Genomic DNA, 24983 nt, shown 5'->3' with positions numbered 1-24983 from the left:
CTGCCAGTTCCACAAGGAGTTTTCGCAATCAGACTATGGAACTGAACTGGCTGCGGGTTTGCTTCATGAACCAGGCACCTTTCCCAGACGCTGAGGTCAGGAGGCTCTGAGCTGGAAAACTCACCAAATCTGATCTGCCAGGGGCTGCTCCGTGACGGGGGAGCCAACCTTGTCATTTCCTGCATCTCCAAGCAAAGCCCGAGTCAGCTGTTCACACCCCACCCACTGTGAGGACAATGACAGGCCCGCCTGTAGTCCAGATAGTGAAACAAACTTCACACAACCCCCTCCTGTGTGTGTGTGCGCGCACATGTGTGCAAGTTTGCACTGCGCACCTCTGTGGGTTGCCTCTTTTATGACCCCACTACATCTGAGTTCCAGCCACCTCTTCCATGCAGCCTCCCATGCTCTCTGCTCAGCGCCCTACAGAGCTAAATTCAGGCTCAGCTCCCAATCCATGGGCAGCTGTGTCTATAGGACGCCGGACCACACTCAGGGAGGCCCATTGAGGGAACCACCAGCTTTGCTCTGGAGTCAGCAAGACAGTGACAAAACCTCAAGCTTTCTGGAAACAAAGGGACCAGAGAAAGCTGGGGGGTGCTGCCGCCTCAGGTGTCCTACCCACGGTTCCCGTCTTGACTATGATGCCTGTGACACCCTCACACAAGGATCTGAGCATCGACCAACCAGACATTTTCCCGGCAAACCCAGAACATTCATGTCTTATTTCATCTCCGTGAGTTCACAGGCTCTTTTGTTGACACATTAAGTGACTGATACTTTCTCAAATGTCACCAAATGGTTGGGCATCAGGACATCCTGGGACCGAACTGATGCAGCTGGATCACATGGCCGGCCACAGGGCCATCTCGTGAAGGGCAATGGCTTCAGACCCGGGGAGGAGTGGGGGGCCGGGCCCTGTCACAAGCCACGACAGGGCCACCGGAGGCTTCACACACACACCTCTGCGGGAGAGCCGGGTGTCCGCGTCGGTGTCCACGAACAGCTTCATCTGGAACAGGTCTCGCACCTCCTGGGAGTAGAAGGCCAGGATGCCCTCAAAGAGCACCACGTCCGCGGGGTAGACGGTGACCGTCTCCTCCTTCCTGCAAGCACAGAGCAGGGGATGGGCTGAGCAGCCGGGCGCAGCGAGGGACAGGAGTCAGCAGCAACGGCCGGGCGCCGGGGGGATCCCCCTTCTCAGACTTCACACAGGGCTGACGCAACCCGACACAGCCCGCAGACCCCAGTGAGGACCCAGCAAAGGGGGGGCGGGGGTGACAGCCAGGGTGAGGGTCTCCTCTGCCTGGTCTGAGCCATCACCATGAAGCAGAAACAGAGGACAGACGTCCTTATCCTTGGAACAAAAACACCTGCTGCTGCATGGAGAATGGGACAGACAAAAACAGGCCCTCGTCTGGAAGACGCCTGCAGGGATTGTTCCCAGGCCTGGCATCCTGGAAACTCTCCAACACAGGCTCACGGTTTCCTCCCAACCACCTCGCTCCTCCCCCAGCCCTGTGGCCATGGAAGGGAAGGAGGAAGGGCCGGAGGGAGGGAGGGACAGAGGGAAGTTCCAGCTACCCCTTCATGAACCACCCCTTTCAGGTAACTTGTCTAAACTATTCCAAGAAGTGCCCAGGTGATGCCCCGAGCTGTGTACACCCAGAGGCACCCTGGCTGCTGTCACCGTCCTTCCTGGAGGGCTGGCTGTGGGCAGGGGCGAAGGAAGGACAGTGACTGGGAACCCGCGGAGCAGGGATGCCACGAAAAACTCACTCACCGGGAATGAGAGACAAAGTCATACACGGGAATCTGCACGGTTTTCCCTTCGGTGATTTCTTTGAGAGTTTTGAAGATGAGTTCGTTGTCAAAGGCATCTGAAGGAAACCAAACCACTGAAATGTTTCTTCCCTTTGAAATGATTCCCAACCCCTCTACCCACGCACAGGGCATACCTACAAACCTGTATCTCACACCCTGGAGAAGCAGACCTCCCTTTACACACACACCCCCAACAAGTAAACAAATTTCCACCGAAAGCAGAATGCAAACCAATGTCTCAGAACGTATGAAGGAGGCTCTGACAAGTGGATTTCTTTTCTCCTTGCATGACCGTCCTTCCCTGGCCCAGAGCCCCCCTCCACCCTCTCAGCCCAGCGGCTGTCCTGGACACAGGCCCGTGTCAACCCAGAAAGCTGCTCATAACCTGGGGGCGGGGGGAGCAGGCACCATGCCCACAAGATCCGGTTCCAACAGTTAAAGAACCCGCAGCCGAAGGGGCAAGGGTCGTTCAGGCGGCCACCCTGGGCCCATCTCCCTTCTGCTTATCCGTGAGCTTAACACCCACCCACGTGTGTCCGCACAATGTGGGGTGGCGGGGACCACGAGACGGGCTACTTTAGGGCCAAGAAGACAGGATAGCCAGGGTCGGTCGGTGTGGCCGGTCTCAAGTAATGGGCTCCCAAAGTCACCCTCGTTCAGGACATATCTCCCCCCAGAATTTAGTTGTGATGTTGCAAAAAAAACTCCTTCCACAGGAGCCCCTCCCTCAGAACCCTGCAAGGCACCAATCCAGCCCCAGATGGGAGACTAGGCAGCTCCTCCGTCAACCCACGTCACGCCTTTGACTCCCCAAGTCACCTGGGTGATCGAAATTGAACTGGCCCTTCAGGGCCTTGGCCTTCTGCTCCGAGGTGAGGACGCGGTAGAAGCTGTCCTGACTCAGGATGACCACCTGCTTCTGGCGGTAGTCCACCTCGTTCTGCCCCAGGAGCTGCACGATCTTCGCACAAACGGAGGACTGTGAGGGGAGGAGAGAACCGAGTGGAGGGGTGCCCAGCCCCACTGCGCAGAGGCACGTCCTCTGCAGCCAAAGCTTCTGGAGGAAGAGCCAGAGCTGGCCACCGTGTACGATGGAAGAGAGGGCGCGCCGGCTGGGAGGGAGTCGGGGTCCCCATACACAACACAACCTGCTACTCTAGGGTCATGACATGAGTAGGCATCCACGGGACATCACGCACCTCCCTCCCCGCCCTCCACCCCAATCTCTCTTATAGCAACAAAACCAGCAAGCACAGCACTGAGCTCAGCTGATTCACAGAAAAGCCAAGTCTTGGCTGCTATCCCACCCCTATGGCCCCCTCAGGCTCCAGCCCACAAACCCTGGGCCCCCTCTACCCTCACAGTGAACTGGGCAGCCTGCTCACACACGTGGAGCCAGAGGGACCTGGGACATGAACGTCAACAATGCCTATAGCAACTTCAGGGTGTCCCAACTGAGAGTAGGGAAGCCATTCCCAATTAAACTCAATCCTCGGGGGTTTTGCTTAAAATGGGCCAGAAAAGTCTAGGTCACCACCAAATCGGGAAATCAGGCACCCAGAGCCACTGGTGTGTGCACGTTTGAATGTTCACCCAATCCGGGGAAGGGGGGGCACTGAGCCCCCACACTCTGTCACAGATGAGTAGTCATTTCCTGACTTAATGCCCTCCCTCACCGGCTATGTCTCTTTCACTTCCCCCTAGGTGTCTTCTTCAAATGGAGGAAAAGGTGCTTTGAGGTGCCCTGCTTCCGTAAGAAAGGAAATGATACATGAATGACTAGGGTTTAAGTAGGCAGTCGGGAGCGTCCAGGATGCTACAACAGAGAGAGGGAAGACTGAACCTAATTACAGTCACAACAAGAAAAATACCAGAGGATCCCCCTTATATGTATGGCATCTTGAGCCATCAAAGTCACAGAAACAAAATGTGGAGTTAGAGGGTTCCGGTGGGCCTCGGGGACAGGGGTGATGAAGGGATGTGCAATGGACATGGTTTCACTTTTACATGGTCTCATGCTAGGGCTCGGAACCTAAATCTACTGAAAGGTACACCCGAATATATGGTTCAGGCGGTAAATTTTATGTTATGTACATCTGGCCACAATTAAAAATTAGGATAATCATTGTATCATGAGAGTCCACGTTCCACAAGCAGTTTCTTAGGCTAGGTATTGGGCCCCTCAACATTTTTAAAGGGTCTCGTTTACTTATCACCACCTCACATGATAGAAATTATTATGATGCCCATTCTACAGATGGCGGAGACCGAGGTGAAGGAGAGGTTAAATAAATCACTCATCTGAGACAAGGGTCAGTGGAGCCAGGGTTCAGACCCAAATGGCCAGATACACACATAACTCACCTCCCGGGCAAACTGACCAGAGCTTAGTTTTGCGTAGTAGTCTCCATATGCGGTGCAACGTGTATCCCAAATAGAGCCTGTCCGTGCCCCTCGAACACATTACCTTTTTTTGTTTTTTCTTTTTTTTTTTACTTTTCTGAAGTTAGAAGCAGGGAGGCAAACTCCCACATGCGCCAGACCAGGATCCACCCGGCATGCCCACCAGGGGGCGATGCTCTGCCCATCTGGGGTGTTGCTCCGTTGTAGCCGGAGCCATTCTAGTGCCTAAGGCAGAGGCCATGGAGCCATCCTCAGCACCCGGGGCCAACTTTGCTCCCATGGAGCCTTGGCTGTAGAAGAAGAGCGAAATAGAGAGGAAGGAGAGGGGAAAGGGTGGAGAAGCAGATGGGTGCTTCTCCTGTGTGCCCTGGCTGGCAATTGAACCCGGGACTCCTGCATGCTGGGCTGATGCTCTACCGCTGAGCCAACTGGCCAAGGCCCAAACACATTACCTTACGGGGGGCAGCTGGGAGGAAGGGTTGATAAGGCAGCTAGCACTGTGGGCTGCTGTCTGAATACACAGTGAAGACCAGGTCAATATCAGGTTATCTTCAGAAAAGGAAAAATCATATGAAAGCTTCCATAAAGGGAATACATAATTTCTTCATCCGTGATACGGTGTTTTGAAGACCCGACCTCATTTAATGCCACTACAACAAGATGTTATTAAACTATATTTTTTTTAGTGAGGAAACAAACTTAGAGAATCAATCAAGTTCAATGACTGGCTCAAGGTCCCACAAATGAAATCTCAAACCAGAGGTCTAACTTCCAAACGCACCATTCCCGTCACTATTCCAGAACTGAAGCCCCAATATTTTCCATCAATTTATTCCACACCTAGAGAACATGGATGGGGTGAGGAAGACAGAACAGGGAAGGAATTAGACATAGGGTGCTGTGCTGTCCTATCCCATCATTAAAGTCAACGTGTATGTGAAATTTCATAGAATTTCACATAACCGAAGTTGGGCAAATAATTTGTATATTAAAAGGCTAAAAGAGAACCCTCGCCATGTAACTGGGTTAAGAGCATTGTCCCAATACTCAACAGCTGAGGATTCGATTCCTGGTCAGGGTACACCCAAGAGTCGACCAATAAACGCATAAGTAAGTAGAATAACAAATCAACGCTTCTCTCTCTCTCTTCCTCCCTTCTTCTCTCTCTCAAATATAAAAATAAATTCTCAAAAAAAAAAAAAAAAAAAAAAAAGCCCACACTACCTGTTCCAGGTATTTGAAACCTAATTTTGGATTATATTCAAAAGAACCCAGCTGTTAAAAGCCCAGTAACTATGGGCCCAAAGAACTCTTTGCCATTCAGAGAACAGGTCAACAGTCTGCTTCATGATCAGCCAGGTCCCCAGAAGGGCTGAGGAATGTCCTGGACCCCTCCTCTTCCTCAGACGCTTCCCATCTGGGAACCCCGGGAGCAGTCAACAGGCCGCCCTGCAGGTCATTCCCAGCAGGGCAGCTGTTGAGCCCGCACAGGTTCCCACACTGCCCCGGGAAGTATGTCTCTCTGAGAACGAGTCTCCGAGCGTCCGACACCAGCCACTGTGCCTCTCCAGTGTGTGCATTCCAGGATCTCAATCCTTATGACCCTTGCATCCCTTCCGACATGACTGAATGAACGGAACAGACCGCAAACAGGGCGGTGAGCCCCAGCAAGCCTCTTGGGAAGAACCCTCCACTCCAGATCTCGCCACAGACACCCTGGCCGAACCCAGCTGGACAGCTGGGAGCAGGGAAACTCAGCCCGCCTGTGTCCCCAGGGAGAGGCAACCTTACGAATGTGGCCCAACGTGTCAGAACCCCACACCAAGCTGTCAGTCCTGCTGCGAGGGCTGCTTCAGAATCAGAGGAAGAAAAAAACCACACAGCCCAGGGTTTAAAAATAGCCAGCGGCCCCAGGTGAGGCATGCTGACTCAACCCTCCCCCCTTCTTCCTCCAAACCGTCCTCCGGAACGGATGGTGAATGTCAGCGGACACCTGCCCTGAACTCACTGCCCTGCAGTGAACAGGGTAAGAAGGCCAGACACCTTGCGCAGAAAGACCCCACCCAGTTCCCACACTCTGGGACTACATACAAATTGTCACTTCAATGACCCCTGACTATTTCTCTTTCCCTGTCACCATCATTAAGAAACACACTCCTAACTTCTACAGTGTCCAGCATAGCCCCTGGGGCATGACATCACTCATCTGACGACAGGGGTGGCTCCCCACACAGCTCAAAAAGCTCTAATTTATATGCACCAAGGCCAGTCATTTGCCCTGGGGTTGGCGGAACAAAGCTCGAACCTGCAGGGTTCGATTCCCCAATCAACCCGGCTGACTGTGGCATCAATAGCAGGGGTTGTCAGCCAATGCTCCCCTGGGAAGATTCCGGCATCCAGTCTCGGGTCCCAAATAGCCCCAGAAACCACGCATTGCTAAGTGGGTGTCCTAGCTACTGCCAACACATGGGGCACTTTCTTCAACATCCGTGCATGCACACGTTTACTTCTTCCCGAGGCGACACGTCACAAAAATGCATCATTCCATTTTTATCATCGTTTCCGGAAGAATTCCCCCTGGTGCTGTTTCTCTGTTCGCTCCCATCGCACACTATCACCGGCTGGCACACAGGCGTGTCCCCTTTATCAAATATCCTGGTTAATAATTGGCATGCAGGACACACAGACTCCACTGATTTTTAGAGACTTCTACTGGACCCAGAAACCTGGGCTTTACCTATTGTTTTCCAAGTGGAGAAGTTTCTAGAGCCCGCGGTGTGCTCCAGGGTCTTCAAAGTGAGTAGCAAGTGTGCAAAGGTGCCATCCAAGAAAGGTTCTGCATTTTGACAGACATGCCCCATGAACTTCTGGGCAAGATAGATTTAAAAAAAAAAAAGGAAAGAAAGACAGAGCCTGACCAGGCAGTGGTGCAGTGGATAAAGTGCTGACCTGGGACACTGAGGGCCCAAGTCTGAAACCCCGAGGTCAAGGGCTTGAGCGCAGGCTCATCCGGCTTGAGCATGAGCTCACCAGCTTGAGCAAGGAGTCAGTCACCCGCTGGCTTGAGCCGTGACTTGAACCCAAGGTCGCTGACTTGAGCAAGGGGTCATTGACTCAGCTGGAGTCCCCAGGTCAAGGCACATGAGAAAGCAATCAATGAACAACTGAAAGTGACACAACTGTGAGCTGACTTCTCATCTCCCTTCCTCCTCTCTGTCCTTGCCTGTAAAAAGCAAGATGAACAAAAACTACCCAACTGCCACAACGTTTTAAAAGACAAAACGGGTTCTTCAGAATCAGGCTGCCACACTGGACCTGCCTTGGCTCCCAACGCTACCACAGCCACACCAGCCCTATCTCAGGCCACTCAACCCCTTGGGTAGTTACTGTCCTTTTCAACTGTGCGTAATGACAGATCTTCATTCCACAGATGGGCTAATTAATATACATAAGACCGTGCCTAGGCCCTGGCAGGTTGGCTCAGTGGTGGAGCATCAGCCCAGCGTGTGGAAGTCCCGGGTTTGATTCCCGGTCAGAACACACAGGAGAAGCACCTGTCTGCTTCTCCACCCTTCCCCCTCTCCTTCCTCTCTCTCTCTTCTCCTCCCACAGCCAAGGCTCCACTGGAGCAAAGTTGGCCCAGGAGCTGAGGATGGCTCCGTGGCCTCCGCCTCAGGCGCTAGAATCGCTCTGGTTGCAGCAGAGCAACGCTCCAGATGGCAGAGTTTTGCCCCCTGGTAGGCATGCCGGGTGGATCCCCGGTTGGGCATATGCGGGAGTCTGCCTCCCTGCTTCTCAATTCGGGGAAAAAAAACCCCACAAAACCCAACAACAATAAAAAGATTGTGCCTAACACAAGATCCATGTTCAAAACAAATAATGCTGTTCTCTAAGATGACTTACATCTCCATTCATAGAAACAGTTCCCGGATCCAGTCCCACTGGGGAGCTGTTTACTCTGCAACTCCGCCGAGGACTTCTTTGTGATCTGCACCCTTCCTTTTTATTTTTCCTTGTGCCTAGAAAACCGCGCAGAACGGCGCACCCTCTCTCCAGCTCAGAATCCTGTGCTTTGGTTTCACTGTGACATTCTGGTGATCTAGACCCCAAGCTGAAATTCAGGTTTCTTAATTTTTATAGTTCCGACCTTCGTCTTTCAACTGACTTATTTCTATTACCCTTTTCAGGGCTGTTAGCTTTTCAAGAGGCACTACTGCCAACAGGGCATAAAACTGAAAAGGCACAGAGGACCAAGCCCATCTCTTTGTCACCCCGCGTCCTATCTTTCTGGCTCCCTGGAAGACTCCGTGTCCAGCTCAGGCACACCCTCCTCTCAGAGGTGGTCGCCACATATAAAACACGAGGAGGCATACACGTCACACACAGACTCTAACACAATGCTGTCTGTGCCTCGGTTCACGCTAGTGCCCAAAGGTTATTCACTCCATCAGCACAGGTTAAGAGCCCTGTTTCCAGAACTGTTCAGTATTCCTCCTTCAAAGGAAACAGACTATCCCTCCTCTGATGGGCTTTTAAACTGTGCCCAACATTTTTTAATACAAGATTTAGGCAAGGGTGTGTGTACAGATCTGGCAGATACACTTCTGGTAGTGGGTCTGTGAGAACAAAGCATCTACATTAAGATGTCCACACACACGGTCAGGGAGCTCCCATCATCAGTGGTTTCCATCCACCCATCTCATCGTACCCTTAATAATATCGGACTTAAGGCTGCCCATCTGTTTGATTTGCCTATTTTAAGGAAGGATAAACATTTTCATATTCTACAAAGCTTTCTCCTTTTCTTCCTCTGCAACCAGTCTGTAGATACCCAATCCTCAGCTTTCTGTTATTGGTCTTTCTTAATACACACACACACACACACACACACACACACACACACACACACACACGTCAAGAAACCTGGCTGTTTCTCATTTGCATCACAATTTCCCCCCAGTTAACTGTCTTTTGTACTTTAATGTTTCCTGAAGAAAACTTTTATTGTTGTAGTTAAATGGATTAGTAGCCTTGTAATGCTTTTGTTACATTTAGAAAAAGACTTTCGCAAGCAGAAATTTATAATACACTCCCCCTTTCGTCTCTGTCCCCCAGGGACCCCTCTCATCCTCTCTTTGCTGTGTCGCTGCCCAAGACCCCGACCAGATCAAAGGAGGGCCAGCAGAGGGCACCCATCCAGCAGCTGCTGCCCCTACCCACGGGGCCTGACACCCGGGAGCTCAGAGAGCAGCAACGGAACGGAAATGAGATCTAACGAAGTGGGCTGGACTGAGCTTCCTGTGCACACACACAAAGGATCACAGACGGACCCGCAGCTGCTCCCTCTGGAGTTCATCCGGAAGGAGGCAGGATGCACTTGCAACCCTCTCAGTCCCAGAGTCCCAGAGCGGCACCGTGCAAGGAATTGGGCTCGTGGCACCGGTGTGAGAACAGGAACCTGTGGGCCCCTGAGGAGCACGCCGCCCGTGATGGCCATGTGCAAAGTCACATTTCTTTGAAACAGCCCAGGCAGGGTGTTCTGTGAGTGGTGTGAAAAGGAAATCTTGGTCACTCTCTCGACCGTGACCAATAGCTAAAATAAGCGCACACATATACCAAAAGCACCACAAACTAAAGACTCATGGGAAATGTCAGCCCAAGCAAGCCTTCCCTCGACCTCAACCTGAAACAGTTCCTGCATAGATTTCTAGGAAACAGGGCATATAAGGTTCTGCTCTGGAAGGTTCCTGCGGGGCTGTATGTCTGTCTGTCTGTCCACAGTGCAGAAGAGGATAGGGGCCTCTTCCTCCTGCACCAGCCAGACAGCACCATCGTGCCAGGGACTGCAGCTCAGGAACTTCTATGGGTAGCCGCTAAACATTGCCTTTGGTATAGTAAAATTACCTTTAACAACTCCGTTCTGGGAAAACTGGATAGCCACAAGTTCCCCTCCCCCCTCAAAAAAATTAAAAAGTGAACCTGGAACTGTACATCTGACCCAGTGTATAAAAATTAACTCAAAATGGATCAGAGGCCTAAACCTAAGAGCTGAAACTATGAGACTTAGACGAAAACAGAGGAGGAAAGCATCGTGTCATTGGACTTGGCAGTGATTTCTTGGACAGGATACCCAAACCACAGGGAACAAAAGAAAAATAAATAAGATGGGACTTCAAAATTAAAAACTCGTGTGCATCAAAGGACACCAGCAACACAGTAAAGAAACAACCTAAGTGGTGGGAGAAAAAATGTTTGCAAACCACATTATCACAGTGGTTTTCAACCTTTTACACTTGGAGACCAGTGATATAGAAGAATTATTTCAGGGATCGCTAAGGCAAACATCACCCTAAGCATAAGGCAAGTTCGACTAAGGTCATTGGGCCTATGATCTTCATACAATGTCAGGGTGGTTAACTCTTTCGTGGACCAGTATGAAATTTCTGATGGACCAGTAGCAGTCCATGGACTGGTGGTTGAAAAAATCACTGAATCATACTGGATAGAAATCCATAAAGAACTCCTACACCTCAACAAAAATAAAGCCCGATTAAAAAATAGGCAAGACTTGAGCTGATATTTCTCCCAAGAATATATGTAAATGGTCCATAAGCACATGAAAAGATGCTCAGCATCCGCTTATCACTAGGAATGCAAATCAAAACCCCACTGTGCTACCTCTTGGCACCCAGTAGGATGGCTGTTGTAAGAAGAAAAACACAAAAATCACAAAGGTTACACCCTAGCCAGAGTAGCTCAGTTAGTTAGAGCAGTGTCCCAATACGCCAAGGTTGTGGGTTGGATTCCTGGGTCAGGACACATAAAAGAATCATCCAGCCTGACCAGGCAGTGATGCAGAGGATAGAGGATTGGACTGGATGCGGAGGACCCAGGTTTTAAAACCTCAAGGTCGCCAGCTTGAGCGCGGGCTCATCTGGTTTGAGCAAAGCTACGAGCTTGGACCCAAGGTCGCTGGCACGAGCAAGGGGTTACTCAGTCTGCTGAAGGCCCGCAGTCAAGGCACATATGAGAAAGCAATCAATGAACAACTAAGGTGTCGCAACAAAAAACTAATGATTGATGCTTCTCATTTCTCTCTGTTCCTGTCTGTCCCTGTCTATCCCTCTCTCTGACTCACTCTCTGTCTCTGTAAAAAAAAAAAAGAATCATCCAATGAGTGCATAAATAAGTGGAACAACAAATCAGTTTTTATCTCTCTCCCTCCTCTCTCTAAAAATCAATCAATCAATAATTTTTTACAGAAGAAAATAAAATCACAAGGGTCAGTGAGGATGTGGAGAAATCAAAACCCTGTGTGCTGCTGGTGAGAATGTAAAATGGTGTGGCCACTGTGGAAAACAGTACAGTGAATGATTCCTCAAAAATTTAAACACAGTCCCACCATATGATCTAGGGCAGGGGTAGTCAACCTTTTTATACCTACCGCCCACTTTTGTATCTCTGTTGTTAGTAAAATTTTCTAACTGCCCACCGGTTCCACAATAATGGTGATTTATAAAGTAGGGAAGTAACTTTACTTTATAAAATTTATAAAGCAAAGTTATAGCAAGTTAAAGCATATAATAATAATTACTTGCCATGTACTTTATGTTGGATTTTCGCTAAGTTTGGCAGAATAAATCTTTATAAAACAATTTACTATAGTTAAATCTACCTTTTTATTTATACTTTGGTTGCTCCGCTACTGCCCACCATGAAAGCTGGTTGACTACCAGGTTGACTACCACTAGTGGGCGGTAAGGACCAGGTTGACGACCACTGATCTAGGGATTCCAGTTACAGAGATAACCCAAAAGAACGGAATGCAAGGAACAGATTACTGTCCACCATGGTTCACAGGACCATCATTCACAAAAGCCAAAACATGGAAGCAACCTAAGTGTCTACTGACGAAGATGAATGGGTAGACCAAAAGTGGTCTACCCCATACAGTGGGTATCTAGTCACCCTGAACAGGGAGGAAATTTTGACACAGACTATAATGTGGATGAACCTTGAGATAATTCTTCAAGGAATTAAGCCAAATAAAATAAGGCAGTCACAAAAGGACCAATACCGTGAGACTCCACTTTATTTAAGGGCCCCTAGAGGCAGTGAAATCCACAGAGACCAAAAGCAGAAGGGTGGTGGTCTGCAGGGTCCACGTGAGGGGAGAATGAGAAGTTATTGTTCAGTAAACCCAGAGTTTAAGTTGGAGAAGACAAAAAAGTTCTGGAGAAGGATGGTGGTGACACTTGTATACAACAATGTGAGGGTACGTAAGGCCTCAGAACTGGGCACTTAAAAATGGTTCGTTCCATTGGTGTATGCGAAGGATATTTTTACCACAATAAAACAATTCTGTTTACATTACGACTCTCCTCTCCTCCACTAAACTACACACGTCAAGGACAAGGATGTTATCACGTTAATCTTTGTCCAGCTTATCCCAGGGCCAAGCCCTCAATAAAAGTCTATTGAGCCTACGTCCTATTTCTATAGGCAGAGACGTCTCCCAGTTCCGGTTCAGAGTGCCAACAAGTCACACCTGAAACCATGAGGAGGAAGTAGGGGGAAAAGAGAATGAAGAGAGAGATCCTGTCATAAAAACCCTTTTCTCAGCTATAAAAATCAAATTCCTGGTTAACAAAGACCTAATAAAAAAATTTTTTTTAAAAAAGGAGCTTGCATTATTAGTTACCAAGTTCAAGCCAAGCTCTTAGGAGGTGGGACTCCCTAACACACAGTAAAAGCACAGCATATCCCAGAGTAAACGTCCTCTTCCCGGAAGACTCATACAGAAAGACTTGAAAGACTGCTCCTCCAATGCACCCTCGCCCCTACCCACGCCCCCTGCCTCCCTGTGTCCTGTACTGGCCAGCCACTCAGTTTTGGGCTCTTCTTAGTCCACAGCTGTACACCAAGTCCCTGTTACAAAGCCAGGTCAGTGAAGGAGGACTGGATCATTGTCCTGACTGGGCGGGAAGCATTATGCTTGGCCTCACGCCTTCATGGAATCAAGAACCATGGTGAGCCTGGCCTGTGGCGGCACAGCGGATAGGGGTCGTCAAACTTTTTATAAAAAACGCCCACTTTTGCAGTGCTGGTCAACCTGGTCCCTACCGCCCACTAGCGGGCGTTCCAACTCTCATGGTGGGCCAATCGTGGCACCGTTTGGTTGCTCTGCTACACCCACCAAGAAAGCTGAAACACCCACCAGTGGGTGGTAGGGACTAGGTTGACCAGCACTGCAAAAGTGGGTGGTTTTTATAAAAAGTTTGACGACCCCTGGGATAGAGCATTGACCTGGAACACTGAGGTCGCCGGTTCAACACCCCAGGCTTGCCTGGTTAAGGCACATACAAGAAGCAAGTACTACTATGTACTACTATGAGCTGATGCTTCCCACTCCTCCCCACTGCCTTTCTTTCTTTCTCTCTCTCTCTCTCTCTCTCTCAAAAGAAGAAATTAAAAAATAAAATCTTTAAGAAAAAATGTGCCACTACTGATAGAAGCGAAGCAGTCTGATTGTATGAGTGTGACCAATGGAAGCAGCCTGACTGGAGGAGTGTAACTGATAGAAGCAGCCTGATTGGATGAGGGTGACTGACGGAAGTGACCTGATTGAATGGATGAGTGTACCTAATGAAAGTGATCTGACTGGATGAGTGTACCTGATGAAAGCAGTCTGATTGGATGAGTGTGACTGATGGAACCAGGCTGATTGGATAAGTGTGCCTGATGAAAGCAGTCTGATTGGATGAGTGTACCTGATGGAAGCGGTCTGATTGGATGAGTGCGCTGTGCTTAGTCATTACAGAGCAGTCACCCTAGTTACCCACCACCTTCCTCCCCCAGGCTTTCTCAGAGGGTCCCTGCATATCACCTAGGTGTTCTGTTTTCTTGGGGTGGACCTTTTGTTGGAAGCATTTCCTAATGAAAAAAAACGGAGAGTTGAGGTTCACCTTTCTGAGTGGGAGAGAGGTGAAAAAGACTCTATAACACAGGTCGATCTTTTTACATGAGAAATGTAAGGAATACATAGGAAGGATGGAGTGAGAACGAACACCAATGCTGCCCCCCCAAACCAAGCAAGGGCAAATCCCGTGAGGAGCAACTAGCTGTGTACAGCACCTCATGGCATCTGGGACCCAGCTGTCCCGCGGCGAGTGCCAAGGATTCCGCCCACAATTAGGCAAGTGTAAAAAATGCTCATCCTTTCCCCCAACAACTCAACTACTAGTGATTTATTCTAAGGAAATCATGAAAAAGGAATCATTAAAAACCTATGAAGACGGCCATCATTGCAAAAAAAAAAAAAATGTTGATGACAACTACATCATCAACAAAGAAGGCGATGGGATTTATTATACAAATCTTGGTACTCTGCATATAAAATGTTACATTGCTATCAAGTCATGTCTGCAAATGTATTTGGTAAGATGGGAAGATGCTCAGAATTGAGTCTCAAAACCTAGAACACAAAACTAGTTTTTCCCCCCTCAATTCTGTCCAAAAACAAAGTAAATCCTATGAATGTATCCATATGAAAGTTCCGAAAGAACTACCCCGTCTGACCACACAGTGGTGCAGTGGACAGAGCGTTGGCCTGGGATGCTGAGGACCCAGGTTCAAAACTCCAAGGTTGCCAGCTTGAGTGGGGGCTCACTATCTTGAGTGTGGGATCATACATATGGCCCTATGGTCACTGGCTTGAGCCCACAGTCACTGGCTCGGCTGGAGCCCCCCTAGTCAAGTCACATGCAAGAAAACAATCAATGAGCAACTAAGGTGCCACAACAAAGAATTGATGCTTCTCATCTCTCTCCCTTCCTGTCCATCCCTCTCTCTCTAAAACAAAACAGAACAAAACAAAAAAAAGAAGTATCCTAGTTTTAACAATGGTTAGATCTGGGTAAAGAAAACATACATCCTTTTTCTTCTTCGTTATACCATTCTAGTCATGACTTATACACCAAATGACAAGGCTCAAGCAGAAAAAGGCTCAGCCCCATATGCAAGTTACCGATACCTATACAAATAAGGTGACATTCATTTCTGAAATGTTATTATTACTTTTTTTTTAAATCAGTCTATTTACATTCTTTAAGAATGACCACTAAGAGGGAAAGCAGTGCATGTTGGGAGGCTTCCACTCCATCCTCATTAGGGCAGGGTGTGCTCGGGTGGAGATGGAAAAAATTCTGTGGTTTCCTATTTTCATTTGGCACCGTGCATCCGGCCCCAACAAAAGCCAAAAGAAGGCAACAAAAACAGGTGGCAGATCCAAGACCCCGATGTGTGGGGTCACTTTACCTGGTTGTTGGAAAAACAAGGCAGGGCATATTAAAAAATAAACAACATGACATTTTTATAACCCACGTAGGTGACTGTCCCATTTAACAAATACACACATAACCGATACACACCTTACACGCTTTCTATAGACCTCTCCAAAACTAAGCCTTACCACGGAGCAGGCCAGACGGCACACCAGAACTTACTGAGAGCCCCGGATTTCCACAGCACCCTGTTGGAGGTTATTCAGGCTCCACCACCCTAAGGGTTAAGTCCAAGACGAACTGTGAGCACGCTTTTTAGCATCTGGTTCCCGTGGTGACCTCTTTTAACCCCACAGAAGGCCCTGTCTTGAAAACAGTGTTTCCTTCTTTACAAAAAGCCCCAACTTATTGACCCTGTGGGCCACCTGAAGGCTGATGGACTGTGTGAACACGAGAACACAGTTCTCCACAGGAATGAGTGAGGATTAGATCCCCAGCACAGCTTCTTACATCGAAGTAACCCATGCTGCCGATGACGTGGGAACAGAGAAAAACATCAGCGCTCCACTCTCAAGCCCGAAGGAACCAGTACATGTGAGTTAACACGGGCATTTGAGGAAACAGACCTCTGTTTCTGCAGGGTTTGCCTTCCTGCCCCTCAGGGGAAACGGCCCGTGTGGCTGATCTGCAACACATCACCTCCCACCTCCCACCCCCTTCAGCACTTCACTCCAAACCCCTCGGCCCCTCTGGTTTCCTGTGCATCCCCAGACAGGTGCCCTGAAGCGCACACTCCTCTGCTCTCAGGGCCCACCTGCAAAGTGGGTCTCCGGGACACCCGGGCGACAGGCAGGACAGAGCGGCCCTCCGAGTGGACACCTCAGTAGCAAGCAGCCCACTTCTTCCCTCGGGCCCACAGGGGTTGCGTGCACGATTACAGGTTTCCCATGTTCCCGATCCGGCTGGGCAGCTGAGAACCAGACGGAACCAGGTCTGTAGCCAATGACCCGTCAAGGTCCCTGGTTGAAACCGAGCTTTGCTCTTTCTACACAGAGAGTACCTCGATTATACGTCATCTTCTCTTCATTTTTTACGCCCAAATCTGGGAAGCTTTTCTTCCAGACTTCAAGTGAAACAGAGGGCAGGGCACCATGAGTTTTATCCTCATATAAAGTTGTGTGTGTCTTGTCATGGCCACTCAGCAACAATCCGGGACCTGTGAGCAAAAACTGCACCCCAACTGGCCAGCTCTCAAGTGGGTGGCCAGCAGCCATCTGGTGAGTACTATGCAGGCAGTTAAAGTGACCCGAGTCTCCATTCCATCCATTCACCACCCCATACGGAAACAAAGGGCTGCACGGAAGACATTTCAATCTAGTTTCCCTAAAAGGAAGTTTTCCCAAGTGCTGGTATCAAAAGCAGGCTATCAGTCTGAAGCGTGCTAATCGCGAGGGTCCAGGGGAAGCTCGGCCTCCAGGCATCTGCATTTGCCCCTGGCTGATACTTGCCCCGGCTAAGCAGTGGGGACATGGCCAGACGACAGCCCCACAGAGGTCTCTGGCCCTCGCTGTCCTGGCAAAGGCAACGCCACTCTTGGGGGGAGTATTTGTGCCAAGGCAGGAAGAGACGCTCGAAGCCCAGGTGACGGTCTCACTTCCGAGAATTGTCTCGTCTGAGACCTCCTCCAGAGGAAGGCAAAACGGAGAAGGGACGACATGCATGAACAGAGGGCTGACGGGTGCACAAAAGAGGCAACTCCTGCATGTTCTCGGTCAAGCCTTTCATGAGGATTCCTACTGAGGCTGTGAGGAGGGCTTTCTTTTCAATAAGCGAGGACCTTCCAGGGGGGAGTCGTTAAGGATAAAAACAGATGAGGCCTCCAGTAGCCACCCCCCCTTCCTATCTCCCAGGGGCCACCTGACAATTCTTAGTCAGCACACTGAAAACGAGCACGTCATTTACTGAAAGTATCCAAGTGGCACGGATGTATTTCCCGGGAGGCAGGACAGCACAGTGAAGAAAAAACAGGCTTGAGGTACACAGATCTGGGTTGGAATCCAAATGTGGCCGGGTGTCCCCCCCTCTCCAGCCTTGGTTTCCCCCATGTCAAGTGGCCAGATTAGGGGATGCCACCTTCCAGACATGTACTACCCATTCAGCAAACTGCAGCTAACTCATTTCACTGCTGTAAAACCCACATCATATTTGACAAGTTGCTCTTTTTTCCCTTGACTGATTTTTTATTTTTTTATTAAACACAAAGCAGTTTCAGGTACCTGCTCACACCAGGTAAGGTATGAGAACATTAAGGAGGATCCTACAAACTCAGTCCAGACTCTCCTGGGGTTTGTCATCATGATCCCAAGGATCCTAACCAACCCGGAAGAAAGGAAGGTGAACAGGCATTAGATAAGAACTGACTCCACGTAAACATTACGCAAGACGGCAGAGAGGCAGCCAGAGGCTGAGAGCACTGTCCCTTTTCATCCGACAGCAGTAGAAAGACTTCAGCAGAGAAAACGGCAGCTCAAGGGTGGTGAGGAGCCTTCAGGATAGCCTGGGGAAGCCAGGGACAACAGTGGGGGGGAAAAGGAGAACTAAGACGCTGATCTGGAAACGCAGGTGGTCCACAGAGCCCCCAGACAGACGAGAACAACAGAGAATGTCACCAGCCCACCCCGCAGGGGGACAGGCCTGATGCAGTTAAGGAATGGCTGCGGTGCCCGTGAAAGCCCAGGAGGGGAGGTCTGTCCCACAGCAACACGGGCCAGGGCTGGTGCCAGTGCCAGGAAGGCAGAAGCCCTCAGTCCACCCAGCAACTCGCAGAGGAGGAGCCAGGGGCTACAGAGAGGCCTGCTGCCCTGGACGAGGCACAGTGGACAGGAAGGCGGCAAATCCAAGTTGGGGGAGATGCTCTCACTTCCAATCCTGTTAACAGGATGCTGTGAGGTCTGCGATGCAGGGGCAGGTTCAGAGGCCCGGGCCCAGAGGGCAAAAGACACTCGTCGCACAGACCTGGGACCCTTTGTGGTTAACCAGTTCAGACAGCAGCTAAGGATGGAGGCCAAGAGCTTCCAACACGGAGGGAGATGCTGGCTCTGGACCCCAGGCAGGGGCTCCTTCTCCAGACAGTTCAGGGGCACCTGCTGGTGTCGGCCACCACCCCCGGGCTGAGCAGCCAAGGGCGAGGACGGGAGGATGGCACCCGCCTGGAGCACTCCTCCCGGAAAGTTCAAAGTACACGCGGAGAACGTGGTCCTATGTGTCACAGCTCAGTGAACTGTTTTTATCTTTTTCATTTTTCAAAACAGTTAGTCAACATGTTGTCAGCCACAGAAAGCAGCCCAGTTGGTGGGGACTGACCCAGAGGGGCCCACCTAGATAACCTGAGTCACCTGGGTCATGCCGGACCCATGATTCCGGCTTCCGATGCTCGCTTGGCTAACAAAGCCCCTCCAGGCCTCAGGAAGGCGGTATGACAACAGCCCTGGCTCCCACAGTCGCTTTCGCAGCTTAGAACATGCAGGAATGCCTGGTACTCCGGGTGTGACCATTGCCCCATCAGAAATTCATCTGAGGGGCGGGCGGCTGGCCTGGCCAACTGGGAACATCTGGGAGACACGGAAGGAGAGGAACATCCCTGGGAGCACAGGCACTGTGGTCCCGGAGTCTCCTGCAGCCGAGCGTCAGCCCTCACCTGGAACCCCACACAACGGGCATTCGGAGCAGGTGCTGCTGACTGGGCAGATTCCGTGACAGGCCCAGACACTTCTGCGGCAAGGCCTGGCATAACCTTCCCAGACTTGGCCACACTCTCCGGGGAACAAGTTCCCAGGCCTATCCGAGCAGCAGAGCTGAGCTCACGCGGGCAAGGTTGCCAGGGTGCAGGCGGGGAACTGTGGCCGCGCTCTGCCTGGTACGCAGGGGGCTACCCGTGGACCCACAGAGCCCTGCAGGGGGTGCAGCAGGCAGGGAGAGCTGGACAGGCCACGGCTGAACCCTTGGCTCCTCCTCTTATCGGCTGAGCAACCTCAGAGCAGGTTTCTTAACTTCTCTGAGCCTCCCAAGAACTCACGCCTCAGGAGGGAACTCAACTGGCCAGTTTATGCTGATGCACACCTGGCAGGGGCTGGGACACTCCGTGCAGATCAGTGGTGCCTCACACGCCCACCTCACGCGCAGACCTGACAGATCCCAACTCGTGGCTCCTGTGATGGCCTGGAGGGACCAACCTGTCTCCCACCCCCTACCAAGCTCACCGTGACTCAGAGGGCTAATTTCCTGAGGCCGAGGCTCTCCAAAATCATCCAGCACCACCCTCTGATCCCTCCAGCAGACACGGACCTAGGGAAACCTCGTCTGGGGACGGGGTATCTGGCCAGTTCATGTGGGAGAAAGACACGGACAGCCTGAGGCAAAACCGGGGGTGGGAGAGACGGGGAGGGACAGGACGAGGGACCAGCAGGACAGCCAGCGACAGCGGGAGCTGCAGGTGAGGGACAGGTGGCGCACGGCGGCCCTGGGCTGCCATTCAAATGCCTCTCTTGGCACATGGGGCTGTCAAGCTGGCTGTGACCGGATGCTCCTGCCTCTCAGCCTGCACGTACCCGGGTGAGCACGCACATGCTGTTCCCAGCCCTCCGGGAACGTCTGCAACGCCACCCAGCACGCCCCCACCCCCTTTCCAATCTGGCCGACTCCCTCCCACTCACCCTCCCTGTCTGGTTCCATCAGCGCCTGCCATTGCCTGCCTCCCCGGACCCCTCCACCCACCCGCCCGCCCACCCAGCAATGACGGCTCCTCTGAGTGTTTGCTCCCACCACGTTCTGCGTCCCACATCACGTCCCTCACTCACTGCACTGTTATCGCTCACATCAGTCACCTGCCCTCTGCCATGGCCTGACTCATCTTTGTGTGCCAGGTACACAGGACACAACCAGCACTTCGCACCACAGCTTGCCTACAATGCTGACAGAGCCCAGTGGCTCGGCTGAAACCAGGATGCAGAGAGAGAACAGGGTTCGGCACCGCTGTGCGGGAGGGAAGAGGCCCGCCACCCGCGGCAAGGGGTGACCTCCGGGGCACCTGAGACAGCAGGTGTGAGAGAGCGTGCGTCCCCAGCCCCCAAACACATTCCCTGTGCGGAGCGGAAAGCCACGGAGCGTGAGGGGGGGATCACCTTCCCAGTCTCGTCTGTCAGCGCATCCCCGTTACAAAGTCGACCCCCACGCCGGCGAGGGCGGCACTGCACGCAGATCCCCGATTCTCAGGCTCTAAATCCCAGTCCCAGTTGACATCTGCAGCAGCCAAAGGAGCGACACTGGACCCGGGACGTGTTCTCTGATTAACTTATCCGTCAACACTTTCCAGCTCCCACGAGCTGCGGCGTTAGAAGGTTAGCCATTGAATCGCCACCTGGCCAACGAAACACAGCTGCCACATGTCACAACTTGTTCCCGTTACTGAAGTCATTTCAAGTCTGTTTTCCTCTGGCCAGTTGCAAGATCAATATACCCAGGCATGGCAACTAAGAAGTTAAGACAAAAAACTTAGGGTGGGCATTAAAATATATACATATTTTTTAAAAAGAGCTCAATGCCTTGAAAGCTCATGACAAGTTACTTAGGGGAAAAAATATTAAAGATAACAGCTAAAACTCACCCAACATCTAAAATGCCAAATTATAGGCACGCAACAGACACTTAACACAGTCAACGGTATCCCCAGTGGAGACCAGGTTTCAAAGAGAAGCTTCTAGTCCCGGCGAGGCCGTCTGCGAGCTGTGAGCTGGGGAAGGGGTTACTCTCTGAGCCTCAGCGTTACCCTCTGTTGGAATCTGATACATAATCCTTCCACACTGGAAGACACCATCACTTTCCCATAGGTAGTTCTTTAAGGTTTCAGAACATTTTCAGCCCTGGCAGGGTAGGTCAGTTGGTTGAAGTGTTGCCCGATACACCAAGGTGGCAGGTTCAATTCCCGGTCAGGGGCACATGCAAGATTTGACCAATAAATACATAGATGGTAGAACAACAAACCGTATTTCTCTTCCTTTCTCTCTCTCCATTCCCCTCTAATAAAATCAATCAATAAAAAAAAATTTTTTTTTAACATTTTCATACCTGGAGTATTTCCACATTTTATTCTCTTAGTCGCTGGGTGCCACAGAAAGCCCCTCCTCACTTTACAGAGATGATGGGAAAAGGGCGAGATTGCACACCTTGCAGCAGGCGAGCGAGGGCAGACTCAGCATCTCCCCTCTCTACTCCACGCCTCTGCCCAGCACAAGGAGGGGAGTTCCCAGTCTCCCTGTCCCCCTACCCACCGGCTGTCCTGGAACCCCCCCAGTCTCCACACAGGTGGCCCTGCTCCCACCGGCCACCATCTCAGACACGGCGACTTCCAGCGTATCACCCAACGCAGGTCCCAAGGGCACCTCTGTGGAAACCCTGGGATGTGCAATTGTGCGGACAGAGGTTCTGTGGGTCTCAATTAGGGCAGGAGCTGGAAGAAAATGCAAAAACTGGGAAGTGGCTGAATACATATGTGAGAACAGTTTTACTTCCCACCGGGGCGCGGGGTAGTTAGTGCTGTGCCTCTTGAAATGTGGCACAGCGTGAACTGTCTGGAAACAAGATGCAACCAAGTGGCGTCTGTTGCTACAACGCCTTATTTGGGGCCATCGTTGTTGCAAAATACACCAAAGACTCGGGGATTAGGAATAGGCGTGCATGGAATGAATTCAGAAAGCTTGACTCACTGCAACTAACCTCCCCTACAAAAGCCTGCTGCTTGACCCTGGCTGGTTGGCTCAGTGCTAGAGTATCAGCCCAGCGTGTGGATGTCCTGGGTTCAATTCCCGGTCGGGGCACACATGAGAAGCGCTCATCTGCTTCTCCACCTCTCCTCTTCTTGTCTCTCTCTCTCTCTCTCATTCTCTCCCCACCCCCCTCTTCCTGCAGCCATTGCTTGATTAGACAGTTGGCCCCGGGCACTGAGGATGGCTCCCTGGCCTCCCCCTCAGGTGCTAAGAAGAGTCACCACAAAGGCCACGCCCAGCTGCCACGTGTGGCTGGCCATGGGAACATGGGAACTGAGCTACCTGTCAGTTCCCAGCCTTAACCTAGAGGACACCAGATAAACCAACGGTTCCTTTCTCGTGGGATGCCTGGGGACCAGGTGAGTGAAGTCAAGTAACATCCCCGGACCGGATGCCACCTGTTGCCGCCCCTCTCTGGGCAGGGGGTAGCTTCAAGGCTGAGCCCGGTCCTTCTCTGTGGTCTCAGGCCTGCGGGTGGTGGGAGGGTCACTCCAAGGGGCATTCTGCCTCACAGCTGGCACCCCGACAGGAAGGGGGACAGGAATGGGCCCTCCACCACCCAGTTTCCAGTTAGCAGGGAACGCTGACCGTGCAGCTCCCATCAGCACCATGAGTGAACACAGGGAAGGAAGCACCGCTGGAAGAGGGGACCGCGACGGCCAAGTCCCTGAGTGCAGGACATCCCAATGCCCTGCGTGTGTGCACCCTGTGCCTCGTGCTTGTGCGGATGAAGAGCTTCCGAGAAGAACTACGACATTCTCGAGAAGGGACACACAATGAGGGCGTGCAGACGGGAGCAAAGATGTTCCACGAAGCCACCAGTACCTAAACCTGGCAACACACGGAGCCGTAAATCGAGACCTTTTATCATAAGCACCAAGGGGACCGGAGAGAAAGAAGTAAGGAAAATCTGTCTAACAGATGCATTCTGGCTCAGGGACGACATTCAGGGAGGGAGATTCTCAGGCTCAGGATCAGGAGACTAAAATCCCTTTCCTTTTTTTTCTGCAGTCCCCTGGCTGGAGACGGGGATGAGCAGAGAGAACCCACTGAATTTAACAGGCAGGCGTAACACTGTTAACAATATAAATATTTGGTACTTTGGCATGTTTTATGTTTCATGAAAACAAACAAAACAAAAACATCTCATAAACGTGCCTGATGAGTGAAGGGCTTGAAGAGGGGAATATCTTTCTCCTTTTACTGGGCAGACACACGGGGGGCATGAAAACCTCCGAGGCGAACCACGATGCACAGAATTGCTCCCAGCACCCACACTTCCCGTCCCCTGCGTCTCTGACAGGTCCAGTCAACATCACAAACACGCAGGGTCGGTTCTTCCGGGTTAACTCCCGGCACCAGCTCTGATGGCAGTCCATACGTTTACGATCTGTTCTTGTGTTCTTTCTGCCGGACGATGGCCCCTCGGACCTTAGGGAACTGTGACCTTGACAGTCACACAACATGTAAAAGGGAGGGAGGGAGGTGAGGGAGGTGAGGGAGGTGAGGGAGGTGAGGGAGGGAGGGAGGGAGGAAGGGAGGAAGGGAGGAAGGGAGGAAGGGAGGAAGGGAGGAAGGAAGGAAGGAAGGAAGGAAGGAAGGAAGGAAGGAAGGAAGGAAGGAAGGAAACAAGCAAGCCGGAGCCAGGGCCCTGGGACAGGAAGGGACCGCCTCAGGAACAGGAGCCTCTAGGAGGAAGACCTTGCTTTGGTATCTAAGAGACCTCTGACTCAAGGGGACAGACACCTTTACCAGGCTGACTCTGAATGTCACCACTCTATGAGGACTTCCCAGAACGTCCAAGTTCAGCCAGACCGGAGAGCCAGCCCTGGAAGAACGCCATCGCACCCAAAGTCATTCCACTGCGAAGCTGCCTGGACGCCGTAGGCACTCACCCTTGCTTACATCCGTCAGCCTGCGGTAAGATTGGTTTCGCAGAACCTGTCGATGACATGAGAGGGAGGACTCACTGTGCCACGTATCCAGGCTGGGCTTGGAGGTGACTCCCAAGAACGGCAGGCACCCAGGCCCGGGAAAAAGAAGATCAGGGCGCAAGATGAGAGCTCCCCAAGGTTCAGAAAGAAACTAAGTCCGTGGAAAGAGCCCAAGGATCTGCAAGGCTTGGGGCGAAGCCAGGAGACAAGGGACAAACCAGAGAAGAGCTGTGTTCACGAGGCACCTCCACACTCTCCTGCTTCCCCTGGGATGAGGGGACAGCAGGCTTTCTGAGTCCCAGATGCGCTGGGCCAGCTCCAAAGATAAGACAGAGACGAGAGGGGACAGGAGCATGTTAGCCTTCCCCAAGGTCATTCTTCATAGCACGGAAGGGACTCGAAGGGCTGTTCAGTCCAGTTCCCCTCAATTTGTACCTAAGGAAGGAGAGTATTCTGGGACACAGAGTGACCTCCTCAGTCCTTTTCCTTATTCCATACCATTTCTGGGTCACCCCCGCCAAGTCCTCCCCCCCTCCCCCCCCCCGCGTCAAACCAGTCCCCTCTGTTCTAGGAAATGACCAAGTTACAGAAGCTTGGACGTGCTGGTAGCTAGTCAGCAAAACTAGGAAAAGGCTGGACAAAAATACCAAGGCAGACAGCACGCCAGAAGCAGTAAGGGAAAAGAAATGACCTTGGAGAGCCCTGGGCGACTCATCCCG

The 24983-nt window shown here is 51.5% G+C and overlaps 1 protein-coding gene across 1 annotated transcript in view; it reads right to left on the bottom strand.

Annotated features, from left to right (window-relative positions):
* UCK2 (uridine-cytidine kinase 2) overlaps positions 1–24983 on the bottom strand; it is a 58786-nt gene that overhangs the window by 11338 nt on the left and 22465 nt on the right. The window contains exons 2-4 of the mRNA XM_066371398.1: positions 2644–2803; positions 1784–1880; positions 964–1106 (exon numbers count right to left, since the gene is read on the bottom strand). Coding sequence (XP_066227495.1) covers positions 964–1106; positions 1784–1880; positions 2644–2803 — 400 coding nt within the window. The remainder of the gene's footprint in view (positions 1–963; positions 1107–1783; positions 1881–2643; positions 2804–24983) is intronic.

The sequence above is a fragment of the Saccopteryx leptura genome, chromosome 2, assembly GCF_036850995.1.
Source record: "Saccopteryx leptura isolate mSacLep1 chromosome 2, mSacLep1_pri_phased_curated, whole genome shotgun sequence".
In the NCBI taxonomy this organism is placed as follows: domain Eukaryota; kingdom Metazoa; phylum Chordata; class Mammalia; order Chiroptera; family Emballonuridae; genus Saccopteryx; species Saccopteryx leptura.
This window is presented reverse-complemented; position numbering and strand designations above follow the sequence as displayed.